Source organism: Halichoeres trimaculatus, unplaced genomic scaffold, assembly GCF_033239565.1.
Source record: "Halichoeres trimaculatus isolate MK-OKI-2021-1 unplaced genomic scaffold, fHalTri1.1 fHalTri1_scaffold_3, whole genome shotgun sequence".
NCBI lineage: Eukaryota > Metazoa > Chordata > Actinopteri > Labriformes > Labridae > Halichoeres > Halichoeres trimaculatus.
Window position 1 is genome coordinate 22,849,981 of NW_027437181.1, and position 23,358 is coordinate 22,873,338.

General features: G+C 39.6%; 2 protein-coding genes across 3 annotated transcripts in view; one reads left to right on the forward strand and one right to left on the reverse strand.

The window, feature by feature from the left end:
* Positions 1 to 7,450: 7,450 nt before the first annotated feature.
* On the reverse strand, positions 7,451 to 10,771 carry ubl7b (ubiquitin-like 7b (bone marrow stromal cell-derived)). Of its 2 annotated transcripts, none has more exons than XM_074666643.1 (11): positions 10,673 to 10,771; positions 10,015 to 10,196; positions 9,721 to 9,840; positions 9,549 to 9,634; positions 8,956 to 9,040; positions 8,818 to 8,875; positions 8,568 to 8,701; positions 8,390 to 8,439; positions 8,089 to 8,265; positions 7,843 to 7,956; positions 7,451 to 7,729 (listed from the first exon to the last, which is right to left on the reverse strand). In XM_074666643.1, the coding sequence occupies exons 1-11, from the start codon at positions 10,738 to 10,740 to the stop codon at positions 7,589 to 7,591; spliced, it is 1,215 nt and encodes a 404-aa protein (XP_074522744.1). In that variant the 5' UTR covers positions 10,741 to 10,771; the 3' UTR covers positions 7,451 to 7,588. The 2 variants fall into 2 exon arrangements, with proteins under 2 accessions (XP_074522744.1, XP_074522745.1); XM_074666644.1 differs by having other exon boundaries at positions 10,015 to 10,191; positions 10,673 to 10,740.
* Positions 10,772 to 11,903: 1,132 nt separating this feature from the next.
* Positions 11,904 to 23,358, forward strand: part of cd276 (CD276 molecule) — a 75,285-nt gene continuing 63,830 nt past the window's right edge. The window contains exons 1-2 of the mRNA XM_074666546.1: positions 11,904 to 12,218; positions 20,003 to 20,098. Coding sequence (XP_074522647.1) covers positions 20,053 to 20,098 — 46 coding nt within the window. The 5' untranslated portion in view covers positions 11,904 to 12,218; positions 20,003 to 20,052. The remainder of the gene's footprint in view (positions 12,219 to 20,002; positions 20,099 to 23,358) is intronic.

The window sequence follows — 23,358 nt, forward strand, 5'->3', positions numbered from 1 at the left end:
ACCCTAACCCTTACCATAACCACAACCCTAATTTAACCCTAACCCTCACGCTAACCACAACCCTAGTTTAACCCTAACCCTAACCATAACCACAACCCTTAATTAGCCCAAACCCTAACCAGAACCCTAATTTAACCCTAACCCCAACCCATATTTAACCCTTACCCTAACCCTTTCCCAACTCTTACCCTAACCATAACCACAACCCAAATGTAACCCTAACCCTTACCACAACCCTTATATAACCCTTACCCTAACCCTAACCGCCCACCCCCTACCCCTAACCCTAACCCTTACTTCACCCTAACCCTAACCCTTACCCTAACTACAACCCTAATTTAACCCTAACCCCAACCCTTACCCTTACCCTAACCACAACCCTAATTTAACCCTGACCCTTACCATAACCCCAACCCCAACCCTAACCCTAACCCTGACCACAGCCCCAATTTAACCCTAACCCTAATTTAACCCTAACCCTAACCCTGAAACACACAAACCCTAACCCTAACCCTGAAACACACAAACCCTAACCTACTCAAATATGTAAGTGACATGGAATCCAGAGTTCAGTTTTGTTAAATTGCAGGGAACTTCATTTGTCAAATCCTGAGTAGCTTACTGAAAACCTTTCACAGAAGTGCTGCATTGTTACAGCAAAAGTTGTGTCTTAACAGCACATTTTGGCCACAAAACATCCTTCAGGCATTCAGGAAGAGCACAGGCAGGGGGCTGATGAAAAGAGACTGCAAGCATTTGCAGCCTCTTGAGTTGTTTGAAAGAAGGCAGAATGTTTAATGCGAACGCTTCAAGTCTGGCTTCTTCAAAGTCTGACAGCCAGACACTAAGGACTTAGTGGATTTAAGACTGTTTGCCGCCACATTTCCTTCCTGCAATATTGTCATTCTGTGACAATAAGGGAAACCATTCTTATCTTTTTCTTCTTCTGCTAGTACTTGGAAATGACAAAATAATATCTACCATAAAATTGAAAAAGGAAAAGAGAACATCAGCACCAGACAGGATATATTCACTGTAGATAAAACAACCTAACAATTTTTCTTCCAAACGTCACCTCTAATCTACCGGTTGGGTTTCTTGGTTTCATCTGACCCTGTCATATCCAAAGCTTCAGACAAAACACTAAGTGAAGCTGCTATTTTTAAGTTTCCGTTCTACCACTCTGTGGTTTGTGTGAGCTCTCTGCCTCTCCCTGCACTGCTGCTCTGTTCTCTTCAGGAAAAGCTCCATCAAGGGTTAACACACCTGGGATGAGATGCATCAAAGATGCTTTTGTGAACTAAAAGAGAGCTGAAAAAGAAGAAGAGGGGAAGAATAAAAAGCATGGCTTGAAAGAAATGAATGGGCACCAGGGGATGAAATGGCCTTGTGTCCATCAGGAGCTCATTTCATATTCCGCTCAGTCATGGTGGGCAGAAAGCAATCTCAGGTAGCAGACCTTATGTTAATAACACGTGGGTTGCCTCCTTTCAGAAAACAAAAGCGGATAGAGGGCATTATAGCTTCCTCCTCCTGTGGCGCGTCAGAGGAATTCATCAGCAGAGAATACAGTTGGTATTGTTCCACCTGTCTGTGAAGGCTTGATTAGAGCAGCTTTTACACTGTTTCAAAAGGTCTGGCTTTGATTATTTCTATTGGCTTAGCATATTGCCCATAATGACAAGGTGCAAAACCCGTCTCATTACCTGAATCCAGGGTCACTGTCAGAGTAATTGGGCAGATTTGTGGTGGCTTCAAAGCCTCAGGTTTGGTTCATTAGGACGGCATCTTTACACTTGTTTCAGTCATTTCCTCTTCCTGTGTTTTCACAGATATTCATCCACTGCTGTGTGACTGTGGCTATACTTGATGATCAAAAGAACACTGAGAAAGTTCAACAAACTTCTGAAGAATTATGAGACTTTTCAGACATTTAAAAGTCTCTTTGACTGTGGACTGATGTGTGGAAAAATCCACTAGTTTCTTTATTGAATGGAGCTGTATGATAGACAGCAGGAGACAGAAGTGTTTGTTTTTAATTCTTTCTGCTCCCTCTGAAATCTTCAAAAGTGGTGGTTCACATTTAATGGCAGAGCAAACAGTAGGAGCTATGAAGGGAAAAAAAGGTTCACCTCATGTAACAATTTCTAAAGACATTCTTTCATTTTGACTCATCAGCTTTATTCTTCTGAGCCTCTGAAGTCCCACAAAGGCAGTCATTCACTTCTTGTGGACACAAGTTAGTAAAATGTTTGGGGAGCAGTTGTTTTCTCTGTTTCTTGATGTGTGATGCGCTTTAGGCTACATAAACATATTTTGAAAAAAAAAAGTGCTATTTTTCTGCTTTACGTTAATGTTGGATATTGAAATCAAAGGTTCTGTCAGATAAACTACATGGATAAATGGTAATTTCCCCCCAAAACTGACTTAGTTTCTCTTACCTAGAGTTTATTGCACATGTAGCAGACCATAGAGCAAACCCCTTAACTCTGCCTAGCACAGGATTCTTAAATTACATACAAATATTAGACCCACTCTAGTAAAAAATATTCTGTTCACAGGTTTCATAAACTGTGGGAGAGGATGAGTGCTACAGGAATTTCTTCTTTTACAAAGTTCTGAGATTATAGCTGGAAACCTGACATTTTTTAATATCAAAATCAGAATTCAGTTCAATAAAAATGTCTCATTTTTTTTCTTTTGTCTGGCCCCTATCTTTTTCCATTCGAAACAGTATTCACACAATCAAAAAACAAACACAGACAATCCGACGGCAGTTGACAGGTGGAACTATTTCCACTGCTACATGTGCACAACTTTATGAAATCTGTGTAAAAGACAATTATCTGTGTGCACAAGATATTTTGTTTTGTAGACTTCAACAACTGACGGTGTCATTTCCCAACAATGTTTATGATGCTTAAAAAAGTCATGAACTCAGCATAAATAAAACATCACCAAAATTGCTTGTACAATATTTTTTCTTTTTCTCCAAAATCCAAAGCCTTACTTTCTAGGGGTGAGTATTGGCAAGAATCTAATGATACGGTCGGCATCACACAATACAATAATATCACGATATCACAACATTATGATACATTGCAATATTCTAAACATTTAACTGTTTGATTGAAAACAACTTTGCTATTTTATTGTGTTTCAAATAAAGAAAGTGATATGCAGTTTTTCATACATACACTTAAATTAAAAACATAAAGTGCATCAAGTTTGTCAATTAAACTATGATGCTGGCATTAAACTAATGTTGCAAACAAACAAACAAAAAATATTGGGTGAAAGACGTGGTCAGCTGGTGAAACTGATAAATGTCACTTGGTGTAACCAATGTTACTCATAAAAAATCTAATATTGCACCAAACATGACTAAGATTATTATTTTATCAGTCTACTACACTGTAAAAAAAAAAAAAAAAAAAACTTAAAATGGTTTTAAACTAACTGACCCAGGAATAGAGAGAAAACCTTGATGTTAACAGCATCAAAACCCACATCATCAAGTTTAGGAATAAAATATTTTGGACATACTTTGAGATTATATTTATCGTACAGTTTATGGGCAACATATAGTGGAGTAGCTCTTCAGCACCATCTACCGCTGTGAAGGTGCTGGAGACAAATTGTACTTCCAACTCACAAAAATGCAAATTTTTATTTTAACAAAAAATTTTATATTTAGAATTGAAATATTGATAGTTTATCACAGGTCAAATTATTGGCATGTATTGCTGTATCTTTATTTTTTCACACCTCTATTCACCTCTAGTCACAACACAGGCCAATTTTAGCTTTTCAAATTTTGTGTTTGAAAAATAACCCCAACAGCCATTTCTTGTAACAATGGGATAAAATAGGCTTTGATGAGGTCTGAAGAGGTCACCTTTTCTCAGGACAACTTGACGTGGTTGCCCTCTGTAAATTGTTACCAATATCCATAAAGCTGCAGTTCTGAGACATGTGGTAGCAATCAATGACAAAGGAAAGCACACAGATCCCAGTGTGTGCTTGTTGGAACACCTGACTTCACGGCTTACAGAAGAGCATAAAGCAGGTCTAAATGGAAATCAATGCATAAGTAATCTACATCTCTCCAGCTTCGACTGAAATCCCAATATTTCCTCTAAGTAAGCACTGCCATCTCCTCTTTAATTTTATAGACAAAGACTCTTCCATTGTCTATTGTTTTGCTGAAGCTTTGACATTGCCTCCTCCAGCACAGCAGAAATGCTTTATTTATAAAATACCCTTGGAGCCAGTTTGAGGTGGAAATTGCCCGCAGGTGTGCATGCATATAAAACGATAACGGGGACAGACGGACACAAAGCGCTGTTTGGGTGCTGTGCTCATGAAAGGCCAATCTACTGATTGAGCTGTCACATTCACAGATGCAGTAATAAAACTAAGCAGGGCAATTACTGAAGATGGAGAATGGTAGATGGCAGAGGGGGGAATGCGATATGCCCTCCCCCAAAATACCCTGATGGGAGACAGAGAGACAAAGCAAAGCTCTCTGTAATAAGCTTTGCTAATGGGAACAATGCTCTGATAAGAACGACAACGCCCCACTGGATGGAAATAAAACAATCACTTTATCTTTGCAACTTCCTTTTTCACTCTCCTGGCTGTCAAAGCATAATGTGTTTGAGGAATGAGTTCCGAAAACTATAAATAAAACTAGGATGGGCAATTCCTGGATAAAAAAAAAATGCAGTGTTGGGAGCTGTCTCTGTGAGCTGCAGCTCTGGACTCTGCCACCTGCAAAATGCTGCTATAATTCTCAAAGTCCTTGAGCACCACCTACAGGTGGTCACCATAAAATTTTACATCAGAGTTAATGTCAGCAACAAGATGGGGCTGTTGCAGCCATACACAGATATGTCACGCACCTCAGGCAGGTGTGTAACATATTCTTTCTCCTGTCATTCGTCTTCCTGGCCCTTGCACATTGGAGGAACCTAAACAGTCACCAACCAGCACCAGCTTTAAACCTCCTTGCTGTGAGGCAGCATCCTAACCATCACACTACGTTACCACCTCACACAATTTACTTGGTTTGGTTTATTTGTGTACTTCCAGTACATCACGGTTGTTTGGAACCATGAACCAGACTACACTGGGCTGAAGCCAGCTCATTTTACCTCTTCACAGGAAGGCACGGCTGGGATTTAAGCCCAGTACAACCTTGTTGTAGAGTGAAAGTTTGAACCACTGCACTTACCCTTCTTTGCCTTTTTGTTTTGGTTTAGTTACCATCCAGCACATTATGGTAAATCAAAATCATGTCTAATTCTTAAGCACAAGGAAGCTAGACCTCCTAGCTCCAGCTGAGATGAAATCCCAAAACAATTGTAAAACAACACTTCTAACCTTGCAAGACTTTTCCCTTGGGGTTGATGATGAAAATCGCTTCAGTTGGAAAGCACCACCGACTTTGAAGGACATTGTATCTCTACATGCAAAATTGGCAAGTTTGGGATTTGAACCCATAACCATCATGGCATAAGTCTGCTGTACTTGTTCAAGTTTATCTACTTTCTAATGTATTCTGGTATCTTAAAATAATTGCGGTATTCCTGAGGGTGAAAGGCTAGAACATTTTTGTACTACATAGCAATACCTTTGAATTTTAAACCCAGAGCCAGACATCTTTATCTCTGGGGACCGAGTTTGGTTCTAAATTTGTGGCTCAGTCAAGCCTTTAGTGTCCTGCATCACATTGGAGTGACTTGACAGTGATTTGAACCCAGTGGCAGCTTGAGGTGAGGTGTCTGTCTTAACCACCAAACTAACATGTTGCCATGTAGTGGAGTCTTTTTTTAAATCATGGCATTTAGAAATCACCTCCCACTCCTGCAGCAGAGAGACCTGAAAATTTCAATCAATCAATCAATCAATCAATCAATCAATCAATCAATCAATCAATCAATCAGTCAATCAATCAATCAATCAATCAATCAATCAATCAATCAATCAATCGATCAATCAATCAATCAATCAATCCGTCTTTTATGATTCAGTCTTTACATTCCACACCACAGGGTGCCAATCAGCATCAAACCATGAACTATCTTACTATGAAACGACAGATCAAGCCATCGCACTGCAATTGTGCCTTGTGACTTTTACAGTATTTGTTCAAAACTTTCTGTTTTCTTTAATCCAGAACACAATGTTAAATCAAAACTAAATGAAAGTTGAGTCTTAAGTCAAGGCATGATTTCAATCCAACGGGCTAATGAGACACTCTTCTCCATTTTCTATTTTTGTATCACTGTAAAGGAAACAGAATAGATTATGACAGTTCTATATAAGATAAGAAGACTGAACTCCTGGCACAGGCTGTAACCAAGCATTTAAAGGTCATGACCACTGACAGGATCATTCAGAGTTTAGACTTCACCATAGAACTGTAAAATTCCTGTGTAATTGTAAAAGAGGCAGCAGTGCTTACCCCATTCAGCTGTTCCCCACTTGTAAAATTATAGAGTATTTTACTTTCTAAACAAACACTCCAGTTGGAGGGGTTTGAACCCAGCAGACTGCTGTTTGGAGGTGGGCCATCTGTATTACTTACCCTGGAGAAAGTAGGAGTTCCCACCATGTTCTATTACAGCACTGACATTACGGAAACATAAAACTGCCTTCATTTTAAAACTGCAAAGTACCCCCTGGTAAGCTCACCTACTTACTCCTTTAGCCATAGGTTGAGTTAAACCCTCAGCCTGCCTCGTCCCTCAGTCCAGAGTATTGACATCCAACTTTATCAAAGCACTGATATACAACTGTTAATTTTTATAACATCAATCAGCACCAAACCAGCTCACTAACAGTCTCACCTTGCTTAATAAAAGACCACTACCTCAGAGCTAAGATGTTAGCAGCTCTCACACCAGATAATGATTGATAGAACACTGTTTAACAGTGAGCAGCTCAAAAACTTAATTATGAATGAAGGAGAAGAAATGAATTAAGTCATAAGCAGAATGTCTGCAAGGCTGGCTTGTGTTAATCTATTGTGACTGTATGAAATAAATCTACAGCACTGCCATCTGGTGATCAAATAGTAGAATTACATAAGCTGAGAGGGCAGTGCTAATAATCAGTGTGGCTGGGGCAATCATTAAGGCAAATCTTAATTGCACAGCCACATGTTTGTTTGATTACATATTTTTAGTTAGCAGGACAGGGTGACCCTGTTACACTACCTTTCTATATTTAGTCTCCCAATTCTGTGATTTTGCATTAAAACATTAAAACAAATTGTTTTCATGGAAACTGTTTCTGATTCTTATTAAACAGAATGAAGTGTGGGTTTTAGCTTCGTTAAAATAAAAACAGTGAAAAGGCTCAGAAAACCACAATAAAACTCAATTTATTTAGATTAAAATTAAGATTCTCGAAGCCCAGCTGAAATGGAACTGCATAAAAGAGGTAAGAATACAAAGATACCATATGCTTTGTGTCTAAATAATAGTTTATTTTTTTCTGGGCAGTAAGTGGACAATAGTCCTTCAGCCTTTTTCCCATGAATCCCATCTTCCCCATTTGCCTTTGTCCAAAAGGTGTGGGCTCAGAGTCCTGGGCCTCCAGCAAATATAAGCTCTAGGGCAGCCTGGATGTCACCATCTGTAGCCTGCAGCGCCCTCAACATCAGCTCCTCATCCTGGATCCCCATGTCCCTGAGCTGCTGCATCTGGGACTGCCAGCGGCCCTGGCAAAACATGAACACTTTCAGTTGGTGGGTTATTCACAAAAGCACAAGGGACATCACTTGATATTGTTGAACTTCATCAGTTATTTTCTTCATGACAGTATGTAACTAACCTGCAGAGCAGACATGTTGGAGGCTTGCAGAGCCTGTTGTAGAGCCTGGCTAAAGAGATCATTACTGACTGGAGTCCCTGCTGGCATGGGGGCCACACTACTCGAGGGGTCCGCCTTGATTGGGGAATGACAGAAAAGACAAGTAGACATATTCATCTGCAGAAATACTGTAAAGGGTAATGTAACAAAAGTTGGTTATGTAGCTGTACAAAATAATACATATCTTCAAATGTTATCATGCCTTACCTGACTTGAAGTTGTCGGAGTGACTGCACTACTATCAGGAGTACTAGCAAGAGCCAAAGCTGTTGCTAGCTCACTCTGTGTTATTGGGCGAGGTCCTGTTGCACCGCTGTGGCCTAAAGACACCGGCCGCATTCCTGCAGAGGCTCCTGCTCTGCTTGAGGGTCCTGCTGGGCTTCCCTGTTACAGTAGTACAACACATACAGCATAACGAGACACACCAAACTGAACAACAAAAATACAACTTTCAACTTGACATTTTCCTTCACAGTAATGCTTCAGGTGTATGTGAAGTTGAACTTACAGTTTGGAAATCTTCCTCATCATCGGACATGCCTTCAAACATGAAGCCTCCTGAATGATGAACAAGCAGTTGTAAAGTATTCATGAAAATAAAAAAATTGAAAAAATCTGAAAAATACTTCCATGTTCAAACTGCCAATGTATACACTATTTCAAAGGGCAGACTTTGCACATTTTACCTGGCATGTCACCATAAGAACCAGTTGAGACATTGCGAGATGAACCTGCACTTGACTGAACAGGCATGCTTCCCGCCACTGAGTGCAGGACCAGGATGATGGCGTTGACGAGAGCTGGGTGGGAACTGATCAATCTGTGACACAAACGTGAAAATAAAGATTTGAATTTGAACTACCTACACTGTATTTCTATAATATGCTGAACTTTTATGCTTCATGTCACAGCCCGACAAACACAAGCCAAACTCACACGTCCAGCATGTTAGGATCAGTGAACTGCACAAAGAGATCTTTGTCTTGGAGCACCCCTGGAAATGAGTAAGAAGTGAAAATTTTAACATCTGCATATTAGCATTTTAAGAAGTTATAACTGTGTGGCATGACTTACCTAAGGCGATGGGGTCTGACCGGAGCCCTGGCGTAGCCACAATGATCTGGTCCAAAGACTCTTTATTTGTCAGCATTTTATATACCTGAGCAAGAGGAGGGGGCATTACAAATGTAATAGAAGAAGCAAAGATAGCCTGATTTTATGGAAAACTTGGCCACTTTTTTTTATTTATATTTCCTTAAGACTGTATCTTTCTGTATCTCCATCTACATCCGTCTATATCCACTGACCAACAAGTGGATCAATGCAAGTGAGTAGCTTATAAGAGTTATCTAGTTGTCCAGATGTCGTGTGTCAATCATCCCTTTTATCATTTGAGCCAAAGTGCTGCTATTGACAACAGGATAGTGTCTGGTAGGTTATTTAATGCTATGAAAAACTCACAGCTTTTTATCAATGAGGGTGATCTTTAACAAGGTTGTAGATTTTCACGGTTCTGCTCATACAAAGTACTATAATGCACCTGGGGAGATCCATCAAATACGAAATATCTCTGATCACAGGTGCAACTGTTACAAAGTTCCTGTAATCAATAACGGCTAAATAGTAGGAGGGAGAGGGACATGCCACTGCCTGTGTCTTCTACTCACTGAATCTCTGTAGGTAGAGTTGAGAGAGTGAAGTGCAGCATGAAACACCCTGAACTCCCTGGCTGCAGTCGCTCTGTTCACAGGCTCTGAAAAAGTAAAAAAAAAAAACAATCCATGTTCATTAAAAGTTCAGGTTCAGCTTCAATGCTTCACTTTAAAATAACACTCTGACCTGAACTGCTCTCTGGCTCTGGCCAAGTCTTTTTGAGGATATGTAAAGTAGATCCGGGCTGTATCCCACAGGCATCCAGAGTTAAATCATCCTTAAGTTTCCTCCCACAATGGACCAACTCTAAAAAAAAAAATAAGAGTCAGATCAGGACATTCAGAGATGAAGAACATAGAAAACAGGGAAATTGGCATTTGACTACGTTATTACTTTGCCGAAGAGATGGGAGTTACTGAATTTACATAGAACACAGAGTCACTTCATTCACAGATAATTCATAATGTCTTTAGACCATACCTATTAGATCAGGGTCTGGGATGGAGCCTGGAAGCTGTGCTGCTACAAGCTGTTTTAAAGTAGCGACTCTGTATCCTCCAGGAGGAACGTCCCCTGGCATCATCTCTGGGAAGTGGAAGATGGATTTGGGCTGATCCACCAGCTTCAAAGATAGCTGCCATTCCGTAGAAGTCATCTCTACCCTTTTCACAAACGATATGTATTATCTTCATTGTGGATTAGACAATGAACTTAGCAAAAAACAAACAAACAAAAAAAAACTACAAATTACAGAGCATGACAGTTGGTAGCCTGATATTTTGTGACAGGGTTATAGCGTCCACTGTTTCACTGAGGTTTCATTTGCAGATTGCACTGAACGATATCTACATTAGTTTTGTACCACAGAAAACAACGGACATAGAAAATTACAAATACAGATACCAGACAGGGAATTCCGGACTAAACTAATGTACCCTGAAATGTATTGCCGTCAATTTTGCACGCACGTTCGCAAAATGGATCACGGCTCATTGGCTTCGCTGAAAAACCTCCTTCCAAATCGTATGCGCTAGTTATATCGTAATATAGCTCAATGACAATGTCTTTCCAAAGGTAGAACTAGTTTTGTGCAGTGTGTCGAGTTAATTGGTATTTAAAAGAAAAACCGCATACTCACCGTTTTATTGTTGACACTCGATATACTTCCTGGTGTCTATCACGTGGTTTGCGTGACGTATACTTCATCTGGCCAAGCAGACCGTTTCTTACTTATCGTGTCTCCGACTGCTGAGAGTAACGGTCTTTTAAGAGAGTTGGTTCTTTTGGCTCAACTCACTAAGAAGAATCGATTCTTTTGGCTCCCAAATAGCGCCTCAGAATTTGTATTACCTAAATAATGTGTCACTAAAATTCTTACGTACAATAAATTACTCATATGAAAAAATACTAATTTCTGAATGTATATATATTGTAAACATTGAAATATTTATAGTTAAACAAAAAGTCAATCTTGGCTAACAATACAATAAAATATTTTTAAAAAATGGGGTTGGGGGGTGGGGTGGGGGGGCTGGCATCAAAGTGGACACACAGATGCCACCGTTTTAAACAATCATATGCATCTGTCACAGGGAACAAATAAAAATAGAGGAGAGGGGAAAAACACATTTACCCATCGTGATCTGGCTCCAGTTTACTTCTGAGAGCTGGTTCTAAGAGCCGTGACGTTCACGACTGACACATCACTAGTACCTACTCTTATGGTCTACACTTTTCTTTCTTTACATTGGGGTTCCTTAAGAACAAAAACAAACGCAATTCAAACCACTCCCATTGGCATTTATTTGCAGTTAACATGTTAATATCGCTATAGTGAATCTAATTTTGCCTTGTGTTAGAAAAAGTTACCCTTTTCAGCAGACATGTCCCCAATTGATTTTCCTGCAGCAGATTGAAGATTTTCCAAGCTGTGTCATGTCTTGGGCAGATGTGATTCCACACAGTCTGCAAATCCCATTTTAAGTCACACTGTTAACTAAGCCAACTATGAATTTAACAATTTCTTCTGACAAATAATGAGGTATCGGGACACAAATTCACGCTAGTACAAAAGCAGCAATTTATCGAAAGAAAATCTGCTGTTCAAATATGGCTAAATTAATTAACTGGGTGTATTTAAGATAACATTGTGTACATGATCTCAGTAAACCTAGCTTTCTACATGTTTCATATCTCTCTAACGGACTGGAGTGATGCGTCGAGGCCGTTTTGTACATTGAATACGATATACGCTGTGAAATAGAAGACATTTGGCAAATAAAAAAGCAATTTCAGTTGTCAATAAAGTATGAACGTTGAATGCACTAAAAATATATCCTGTAGTTCATTTGTGTTCACAAATGGTTAACCCTGGGGGTCGGGACTCTCGAGACCGTTTCCCCTGTCTGTATGACATCACTGCTGGACAAAGCGGCGAGGAGTGGTTAGTTTCTGTGAAGAGAAGAGCGTCCCAAATCAATGGAACATACCCACCCACTGTAAAACCATCCTTCAACTTTATCTAGCTTTGTCACCGTTAGTCGCAGCGTCACTCGCAGTTTTAAAAGTGCTTTGTTGTGAGAGGAATGAACTACCGCTGAAAATCACATCGACAGAGCTGGTCAGAGAAAGGAGTTACTGTCGCTGGATGGTTGGTGCTTTTCAAGTTTCGTCCTCCTAAGATGGTAAGTCTGAAAAAACTTGTGCTTGAAAGCAGCACACAAACCGACGGACAGCTTATCAAATGTAGGCTAATTGGAAAGATAAGTTGTATTTTCAAAGACGAGCAACAGCTGGCGTGGAGCAGAAGAACCTCATGAACTCACTCGAGGCAGGATAACTGGTTCACATAGTTGGCTCCATTTTCTGGCATGGCTGTTCACTTTTTCTTTTTTAGTTTTTAAAGCAATACAGAGCCCCTGTTAGCTACACAGTATATAGTTTCATATAAGCTAAAGCTATTTATGAATGTTATGGACTGCGCCCCCAGTTGACGAACGGTGAGCACTACATCCGTGGTTTTAATCAAGCCCCGGAGGAAAGTGTTGCGTTTACAGTTGGATGGAAAAGGCGTAAATTATCCGCAGTCTTTTAATTAAATTGCTTGTCAGTCTTTTAAAACTCAAGCTGCGTCATCTACATGTTTTAAGCCATTAAGTATGTGAGCCTGTATCTAAAAGTATTTCTACAATAGTGAAACAACTCTGTGTGTAGCTTTACGAGTTGAGTATTAACATTTGTCAGGGTTTCCTAAATTGTGTGTGTGTGTGTGTGTGTGTGTGTGTGTGTGTGTGTGTGTTCTTTAAACTATTTTATTTTATTTTATTTTATTATTATTTTTTTTAATGCCTTAGTGCAAATTTTACCTCTGAAAACTCAACCCAGGGTGGAAAAAGGTGATAAGAGGTCACAGACACATAAGAAATGAGAGGTTGCAGCCATACTGGCTATAATGAGAATATTTCTCTGGCTCATGGCTGCCTTCTCACATGCCGGTAGTGCAGCTGTTCTCTGCTTGGCAGGTACAGCTTCCTGTGGGATGTAGTGTTTTCCATCCTGACATGTATAGGAAATGATAAGTGATAGCAGAGAGATAATGATGTCCAACATGTGTACTGTCAGGTGTGTGATTGCACTATGTGACCAAATGAAGTTGAAAGTGTTATCTTAATGCATTCATTATTGCACACAATGCGGTACGATAAAGATTAAATAAGCAGGAGGTTTCAGAGTGCATTCCACTGTACGCTTTTCTGATTATTTACACCTTCTTGACCATGCTTCACATGGTAATCAGATGAAAGCTGCATTTAAGCAATATACTGTCTATTATTAGATGCTGGTATGATATGGATGCCTGGTCCAATGTGAACAGTGAACTAATGTCCAAGAATTCATCAAGAAAGTTCACAATTAAAACTGTGCAGGTTTAAAAGTTGTTCAGGCTGTACTTTTTTCATGTCTGCTTTGAATGAGTAATGTACTAATATGTTTTTAGTGCAGTGAGCAATGTAAGTTCTCATTGTCTTTACACATTTCAGCCCCGAAGGTCAGTCTTGACATTTATGATTTTTTTTTTTTTTTTTCTGAATGGCCTTGTCATCCAGGACAGAAGTGCACTTATGCTCTTATCAGTTGAGATACCGTGGCACAATTATTTTTGGATGAAAATTGCAATTAGTTGAACAAAACAGGAAAAAAATGGTTGTACAGTTGTGGCAGCTGGGACAGTCGATGCCTTTATTTTGTGTGACACTTCAAGAATCCCTCCTTTCACTTGACCTCAAAACTAGCATTCCTTAGCCATGTGTCAAAATGAGAAACACGGATGATCATGACTCACCGTTTTCTAAAAGAAATTGTAGGCATTAAGACTTATAAAAAGGCCTTCACTCATAGTCTCCTTTTCTATTCTTTGTGATTTTCTTTATTTATTACAGGGCTCCATTGTTATTTAGTTGTACAAATATTGTTTAACTCTAAGAGACACCAAAAGCTTTTGCACTATAATGAAACAATGTGCAACAAAGCTTAAAATACAAGCATTTAAAGTTTTATTTCTATCATTATATTCCTCAGGTTGTGGCTCAGAAAAGTGGCTCGCCTGCTCTGATCTCTGACACTGCATTGTTAAAGCTGCATTGTAAAGAATAAGAGGGAGAAAAAAAGCATTTCCATGCTGGCATGGGCTCAGCTCAGGACTTGAGTCATTCAGTAAAAACAGCTTTGATGACTTCCTGGTGTCTGCACACCACAGGCAGACTCAGACTGTGGTTTGGTGTGTTGGCATCATTAGCTCACTTACTTTTTGAAACCTTGCTCCTCTGAAGAGGAGCATAGATTTAATATTAACATTAAAATATTACAACTCTTATTTTCAGACTTTGATAGTTAAATATCCTGGAGGATCAGATCTGGAGTGTGTTGTTTGAATTCCCCCCAGTTGATCTCTAGGATGCTTATTCTCTATGAAAACCCAGAGTACAGTAAGTGGGAAACTTTGTGATGAGGCTGCACTCCTGCCCACATCCCCTCTGCTGAGGTCATAAATGGAGCCCCATGGAAAAGAGTTGGTTGAACCATTAGGTGGAGCTACAGCTGATTGTGATATTTTCACTCAAACTGGAACATCACTGCCATTCGGTTAGCTTCCTCACTTAGAATGAAACACATTTCACATGTCCAAATAAAAAAAAAAAGAGAATGCTTGCTAGACATTTGGCCATTCAAACATAAGGTTTCACTGAAGTTAATTAGTGGGCTATTTTAGCAGCCAGCCACACATTGATGTTTAGTCTTTCATCACATGTAGTCACTGTGAGTACAGGTTGATGCCTCACCACTTGTAATAAGAAGAGGAAAACTTAAATTAAAAACCTTGTAACAACAAAAGAACAAACAGAGGTGGAAAAAGAGACACAAAATATAAAAAACAAAAAAACAAAAAATAAAGTTTTTTGTTTCCTTTAAATGGCTTTTGATTGCAGAAATCAGTAGAAAACAGCTCCAGAGGTGTCCATGTAATTTAAAACCTCACATTTTTGTGTAAATTTTATAATTTACATGAGCAAGTGAAGCTGTGTGTGTCACTGTGTTCCAGTTACATGAGTGGCATATCAGTCAAAGTCAGTGCTGGGCTACTGAAAAAAGTTATGTATTATTCATTGCTGTGAATGCAGCAATGCATTCACAGCAATGACAAATACTTTCCGAGATATTCAACGATTTACGAAATTTCGGTCCCATAGAGATGAATGCGAAATTTTCAAAATTTCCTCTTTTCAGGACATTTTTTCAGCCTGCTTCAAACCCTCCTCATTCAGTCATACATTCAGCTACAAACTCCATTCAAACAGGTTCAAACAGAACCTGGAAAATTTCGGGGTAAACTGCTCTTTTGGTCACAATTTTTGCTCCACATAGGCATATTATATGTCAAAATGGTGGAAGGCTTGTCCTGCTTCTGACAAAGTGGTTTTTAAAGCAAAAGGATGGAGCACTTTTTCACAAAATGGCCAACTGTCATGAGGAGTTGAAAAAACCCCAATATACCTCCATGTTAATTCCTGAGGGGTTTTCTCAGAGATCAGTAAAATTTCCCTCATCTATCTATCGCTCTCGTGGGTTCATTTCTTGACCTTCATGCATGAAATTTAGATCAACAGCTTCCTCTGGGTCTCAGGATTCCTACGGTGTGTTCATTTTTATTCTAGCCCTCACGGTTTTGGCAAGGTGATAGGAGATTCGGACTCTTGCTTTGCCACAAAATCTTCAGAAGATTACAGTAACAAGGGCAAAGTTCTGCACCTGCACCCTTAACGAGCTGGTCACCGTGGAAACCTTTGATCTCATGCAGCTGTTTATAGTAACTCATCAAAACATTCAGGAACAAAGACAAGCATGTGTGTTAATTTATCAGTCATCACCAATGCAAAATCTGGCTTCAGATAAGCCTCAGCAGACAGGTTTACATGATTGAACACACACACACACACACACACACACACACACACACACACACACACACACACACACACACACACACAGGGCAGAAAGTATCACACTTTCACAGCATTTGACTTCCATTTCCCTGAGTCAGCTCCTTATTTTCCTAGATTTTTTTCTTTAAATTTAAATCCCTTCCTTTAATTCCTGAATTGGTTCAGCCATTCAAACTTTTAAATCCAATTTTAGATTACACTGATTCATGATCATTCTTTTTGTCAGAATTGCAAGCACATTTACACCCTGATTTCAAAGGGAATGTGTTGGGAATCAACAGACTCCACCAGCTCTCTGATGGCAGTTGGTAAACAATGATCACCATGGCAACATCTGGCTTCAGATGGGCCTCAGCCTACAGGCTTACATGGTTAAAAAACTCACACACAGGACACACAGGATTATATTTTAACAGGGTTTAAGAAAGCCGACTTACATTTACCCTCAGTTAGGTCATTATTTCCATCAATGTTCTTTAAAATTTGATACATTCCTTTAATTTTTGAATAGACGCAACCATTTCAACTTTAAATTCCTTCATCCATTCAATTTATTGTCCATTTATTTCCTTTCATCCAAGAGTTCATGGCAGACTAATTCAGCATTCTGCATTAGCAGTTGAGCGCAAGCTTTTACAAGAGTTCTTAAAACAATTTTCAGACATATCCTCAGTCATTCATGATCAGCATTCTGCATCAGCAGTTGAGCACAAGCTTTTCAAGACTTCATTCAACCATTTTCAGACAAATCTTCAGTCATTCATGTTCAGCGTTCTGCATTAGCATTTCAGTGCAAGCCTTGCATGACTTCATTCAACCATTTTCAGACACATCTTCAGTCATTCATGTTTAGCTTCTGCTGTAGCATTTCAGCGCAAGTTATTTGAGACTTCATTCAGCCATTTTCAGACATATCTTTAGTCATCCATGTTCAGCATTCTGCATTAGCAGTTCAGCGCAAGCTGCTTCAGCATTCTGCATTCACAGCGCAATTTCTTCAGAAATTGCTTTTCTAGTTACTCATCACTCTTCTTTAAAGTGATATTATTACTTTGCTTGTTGCTCCCTGCCAGCAGTAATACATTACTACTGATTAGTGGCATACTGCATTCACCTGAAAATGATAAAAAAAGTCCTCCTGTTTTTTAGATATAACTATCTCATCTCTTTTTACAAAATACCATCTTGTATTATGTGATATCAGCTTTAAAGTTAGTGTATTTTCCATTATCTATAAGTGCTGTGTTTTTACTGGATACCTGTCAAAGTCAACCCTTATGAAAAGTTCTTGAAAATAGGAACCTTTTGAGGAACTTTTTACTTTTCATATTTAATAACTAATGCCCTGTTTACACGACAAAGTTTCTTCTGAAAACGCTCAAAAGCAGTGAAAAAAATCTGCATTTACGCGGAAACGCTGAGGGACTGAAAACGCTGTAGTAAGCATGCCAGGCCTGTAATTGGCGCTATAACTGTCTTGTCCAAAGGCGGCTTTTGGTAGATCTCCACTGAAGTAGAGTTGGGCCAATCACCTGGTGTATTGGGGAATGCTAAAGCCACGTTTCCATCAAGCAGACCGGTTCAGTTTGTCTCAGTACGGCGCGCATTTTGTGGCATTTCCACGGACATTTCCCGAGACAGAGCCCCAAATAACTAAGACGAGCTGTCCCACTTTTTGGGACCCTTTCGTATGGGTGCCAGACTAACCCAATCTGCTCTCAGAAGATGGAGCAACACACTGCAGACGGTTGATTGGTTGAAAGAATCATCACTTACCCCCAACAGCAGCTGCATTGCCCCCAGCACACAGACTTCTCTGAAACAAAGCTTGATTGCACTTAATATCAAAGAGCTACATGCCAATCACAAAGAGGACATCTTCCATCAATGCTATTTGTTTACTGTGTCGTGTTTTTCTTTTTCGTTGGATGTATTAGCGGGGTAAACTGTGTCGCGCTGCTACGGTGTCCCACTATTGTTTCACAGCTGCGGCTTTCGGCATACAACCTGGTAGTTCGCGTCGGTTGTTACAATGGTACTGTTGTACTGTGTAACATCAGCATTTCCACTGAAAAAGCCGGCTTACTGTTTACACGGTAACTGTGCTGGCAGCGTTTCAGAAAAATCCCACTCTGGGGGCCATTTTCAAACTGAAACATTGTTTACGTGTAAATGCGATGCTGAAACGCAACAAAACGTTTGCGTTTCACCCTAAAACCATTGCCGTGTAAACTGCTCCCAAAACCATTTGAGAGAGACTCATCCAGCTGAAAGTTGCTCTTTAACAGGGTCGCTCTTTGAATCATGACTTCCATTTGGAAGATTCCTGGACCTAAATAATTCCTGGTACTTCTGATTGAAAATCCCCTTTAGTGCTCACCACACTCCACATTGTCTTGTAATTTTTTTACATGCAACCTATGACTGATTATATGACTGACCTAAAATTAGTCCTACAGTAATTGATATGAAATTAGATTGAAAACTTCTTATGTAGATATGCCATTTTTTCCCAAATGTATTAAGATTCTTGACTTTTTCCTCTGGTTCATAATATTTAAGGCTGAACATCTTTTGGTTTGTTATTACACAAAAACATTTGGACCGAAATCCCCTATGATATTAAGAGACTGTAACGGGCACTTTTCACTAATGAGTGATATTTTATGACTGTTTTAACACATAACAATTATCTGCACTAATAGTAACTGTTCATTACAGCCTTATCTAACAAAATACTTTCATGGATTCTTCCTTGTACAATCCAGAACAAAGTCTTTCATGTCAAGATTATCAACTTCATCCAATTTCACAGATCTTATGACACAGAAACCTGCCTCCTATTGTTAATACAATGAGGAGTTAAGAATAGGGGAGGAAAGGATGACATTTTTTGTAAAGGAGGAGGATGTGGGTGTTCAGAGCAAAGAGGAAGCAGAACTCTACGCCTCTTCATCCATGTCCTAAGAAAAAATGTCATGCTTAACCGTTGATTGACGAGAAACTAAATTACCAGTAATCTCAGACTAAACCAAGTTACAGACTTCTGGTGGATTATTGCCTGTATCATTTTCTGCTGTGACTCATTTTAGATGTAATTTTGGTGAGGACAGTATGTCTTTGCTTTATTTTCCAAATACAGAGTAATTCTGTCATACAGCAGAATTTACCCCTCCTGGCTCTTCCTCACTGTTTTGTCTTCCTCTTTTTTTTATTTTTACTCTCCATACGTCAAGTATTTTTGCTTATCCACAGTATGACATTTTTACACATTTCTTAAGGTGGTCATGACGAGCACTGTATTTATCTAAGGTGGCATGCAGCAGGCAAACAGAGCACTTTTCCAAACTACTTAAAGGTGACCTTAACAGAAGCATGAAAGTGAGAAAAAGCTCACCGCCACTTTGATGTTAAATCCAAATACAAGTAGTTTCCATCTCAACAGATACAGATGGAGAAAGTGACCTCTCTCTGAGATACACACCTCATAAATTTTTCATGCTGAGTCGAGTGCGAGTAGACAGGGAGGAGATAGTTTTGTCTGTCTTTACTCACTCTTAAAGTAGTGTTTTCCCTCTGGATAGCAGAGAGAATGACTTGGCTGTTTCCTGTCAACTTTGAAAGTCCCCATTTGTCATCACAGCTGTACTCTGTCTGAAAAAGGAAAGCCTTAAGCTGGCTAGAAAATAAGACAGAAATAGTCCCTGTCAGACGTCCTTTCCGATAAGTTTTTACGCCACTTAAAATAATTGTAGACTTGTATTCTATATGAAACATGTTGCATTGTTTTATTGTCTGAAACTCCACCCACCTGGGAGGCAAAGCAGACTCAAACAAAGGCAGAAGCAGTCCTCTCTCTTTAACTCAGTTTTTTTTTTCTCCCTCCTCTGTCCTCACAGCATCCTATTATATGCTACTTTGTCGTGTTTGTTCCTCCTCCTCACTTGTCTGTGTTTCTCTCCCTGCAGCGCTGTGTCTGAAGACGTTGACCCGCAGCTTGAATCCAGCCTGGAAGACCATGCTGTCCCTCCTGCTGCCCGCCATGCTGGCCGTTCAAGCTATGGGTGGGTTTTCGTGCTTTACTTTGCCCTGCCATTAGATCCGAGTCATCGCTGTGGGAAATACCACATTCTGCTAAACAACACACCCTGCAGGGCCTATTAGTCTTCCCCCTTCAAAGGCTTCACTGGGCAGAACAACAGTTCAAATGAGGCAACTCCCTAAAATAATGTGCCAGTAGTTGAAAAGTTATAAACCCTTTCTGTTTAAACTCTCATCCATCTATAAGACAGAGAACATATTCTTATTTATACAGACACTCTGCCTCGGGGAGCCAGAAGACATTTTTCACCATAATTCCTTTAAGATGAGTTTTTACAGGGTTACAGCTCTATGATATGGGAGGATGTCTTTTTATATTTTTCTCTTAATTCTGCTTGTAAAACAGAACAGCTTCCACCTTACTCAGACAGGTGGAGGAGTAGAGCCGGGGGCCGGGGTGAGGCCTTAGATAAAAAGTGCCAGAGGTGCTTTTTTTGCTGTGACTCAGGGAGTGTGGTGTGGAAGTCATCCCTTTTATATTTACATCACTGTGAAGCAAGTTAGTGGTTGATGTTGCAACTTAGGATTCATAAGTCACGCACTCAAAAGTTTCACTTCAGTAGAAATGGTGCTTCAAGAAAAGCATCGGTCATCATAAAAAAGAGACGAACATCCTGCACTGGTTGGAGAAAAATGAAGACACAGTGAGTAAAAGAAGGGGGTTAAGCTGGCATAAAGAAGAGTGACGACTGCATATACTTTAGAAGCCAGCCTTTTCCCAGTCAGTGTGTGTCTGGCATGTGATATAGTTTAGTTTAGTTTAGTTTAGCTTGTCTTTATTTGATTCTTGATAACATAAAAAATACAAGTCCAATATGAAACAAAATAAGTCTCAAAATGAATGAAAAGGAGCAGAAAGAAGAAAAAATCTTAAGGTATCTGCCCCTCCACTCACACAATGATTAACGAGACTGACAACCAAAAGTAAGGCCAGCATGCCTTTAGCTTTGCAAAAAAGAATAAAAAAAGTAAAATAATAATAATGATGTAAGTTAAAATCCTACGGTGAATATCATCCCTTGATATAAATGTAAAGCCTAAAGAAGAAGGAGAACAGCAGCTCTGAGAGGTTTACTCTTCATGCCATAAAATATGCAAAGTTCAAAAAGAACTTTCATTGTCCAAAACACAGTCATTTAAAAGAACTATTTTTTGCCTTTTCTGCTCTCTGGTTGAGCTGACTCAACCTCCCATCGGCCATCAGTGGCACATTTCAATCTTGACTCAGTGGACCTAAGTGTCTTCTGTGGTTCATTAGGGACCTACTCTCTCCCAGCACAAATGGGCCCGCAGCCGCCTCATTACTGGCTGCGTGGCATCCACTGCCTGACTCGCTCCTCTCACCAGGAGGGAAGAGGAAGAGGAGGAGGAGAATGAGAAAGAGGAGGAGGAGGAAGAGGAGGAGGTGTTGGATACTAATGGAGCCCTTTAACTCACGGGTAATGGGCTATTGTTGCGCACACAATGATTCAGTTTTTCTCTGCTAACTGGACCTCTAAGGGAATTAGTTGTGGCTTGGTTTGATGCCATTGTCTGTACGTGTAACATAAAACAAGACACAGCATGCTCTGTGGATTTAATTTAATGTAATGTAATAAACTCCCACTGTGCTACTGGCTTCAAAGAAGGTTTCAGGTGCATTCACAGTCACACAGAACAAAGTTTGTACATTTTCTTAACTTTGATTGTAAACGTAGCATGCAGTGACATATAGTTAGTCTAATTTCCAGTTTACATAATTTTTCTTTAAAGAGGCTGGGATGAGTTTGAAATTTTGTAATCCATACTTTAGAATAAGATTATCAGCGCCAATATTGCTGGTTACGGGTTATTTTATATTGCTACTTCTTAGCTTCCAGGACGGGTCGACCAGGACTGGATTTATGGCACAACTAAGTCTCTATGAAAACACCACAAAGGCTGACGAAGTTTGGTGGTGAGACAAGATAAAACACAGAGATCCGTGTTTGTCTCTGTTAAAAACGATTTCTGTGACTAATTGTGTAGTGATGGTGGACACAGGAGCCTAACTGTCAGAGAGAAAAAAGACAGAAGAGCAGAAGAAAGCTAAACGAGAGAGTGAAATAAGGGCTAAGTAGCCTTTAGGGGCTGTATCACTCTGTAGCACAGAGGCTGAACTGTTGCTGATATTGTTCATTCCAACCCACATGCAGCAGTTATTCTGCAGTGGTCTGTTCAAACCTGAGAGTCTATCAATAAAATAAAGAGTGAGGTTATGTTAGCTCTTTGGTAGATGACTGGCAGGACACAGCTAACCAGGATGTACTAACGTTACACATTACAGATATGTCGGAGCACCAGGCTGCCAGTTTTGCTAACATAAAGCCGGCTGCTACAGCGTTCGCTTGATGTCACGTTTTAAACCGTAGCGCTATGTAACTGTACTGATAAGTCTCTTACCTCGGCGCGTTGTATCTAGTTAAAAGTTGTCTTGAACAAAAAAAAAAGTTTTGATCTCATCTATATTTAATTCCATTTCATAGCATCTTTAACCACTAAAAGCAGAAGTTACCCAGAATTAAAGGACAGCTGTGGACCTTCTGATCATAAAGAGTGTTTTGCTGTATGATTGGCTCCATGTGCAGTATTCCCACAGGGTTATAGCAACTTTGCAGAGAGTTACTGTGATACAGCCTTTGATACTTCCTGAAGTGCAGCTGTATCCTGTCTTGTATGCACGCTCTAAATCCAGTAACCACCCAGCTGCCCAAAAATATCTATTGGTTTTCAGTAAAATGTTTAGTGACAGCTGCTCGTATAAACAGCATTGTGCATATACTGCGAGTCAAAGTGAGCAGAAATGTCTTCATTCAGTGTTTTTTTCACTTTTATATTTTTCTTATTTGCACTGAGACTGAAGGGGGCATAAAGATGTTTCTTTAATCTAAATATATTCCAACCAACATGATTGCATCTGATGTGCATTAATCAAATCCTGTCTCTCATTGGTGGTAATCTGACAACGATTAATTTACAGCTGCTATCAGGAACTAGTTTAAAGCAAAGCTAACAATCTGATTATTCAACAAACAAGTTGTTTCCTTCCTTTTTAAGACAGACCTCACAGAATCTGTTTTTTAAGAATTTGCTTCAAAATTGTGTTTTAGAAAACTCAAAATCTGGACTGCAAAGATTGTTCTGAAGGGCTTATACTAGTGAAGTACTTTTATCAAAAGATGCCTCTGGGTAATGAATCTTTGCT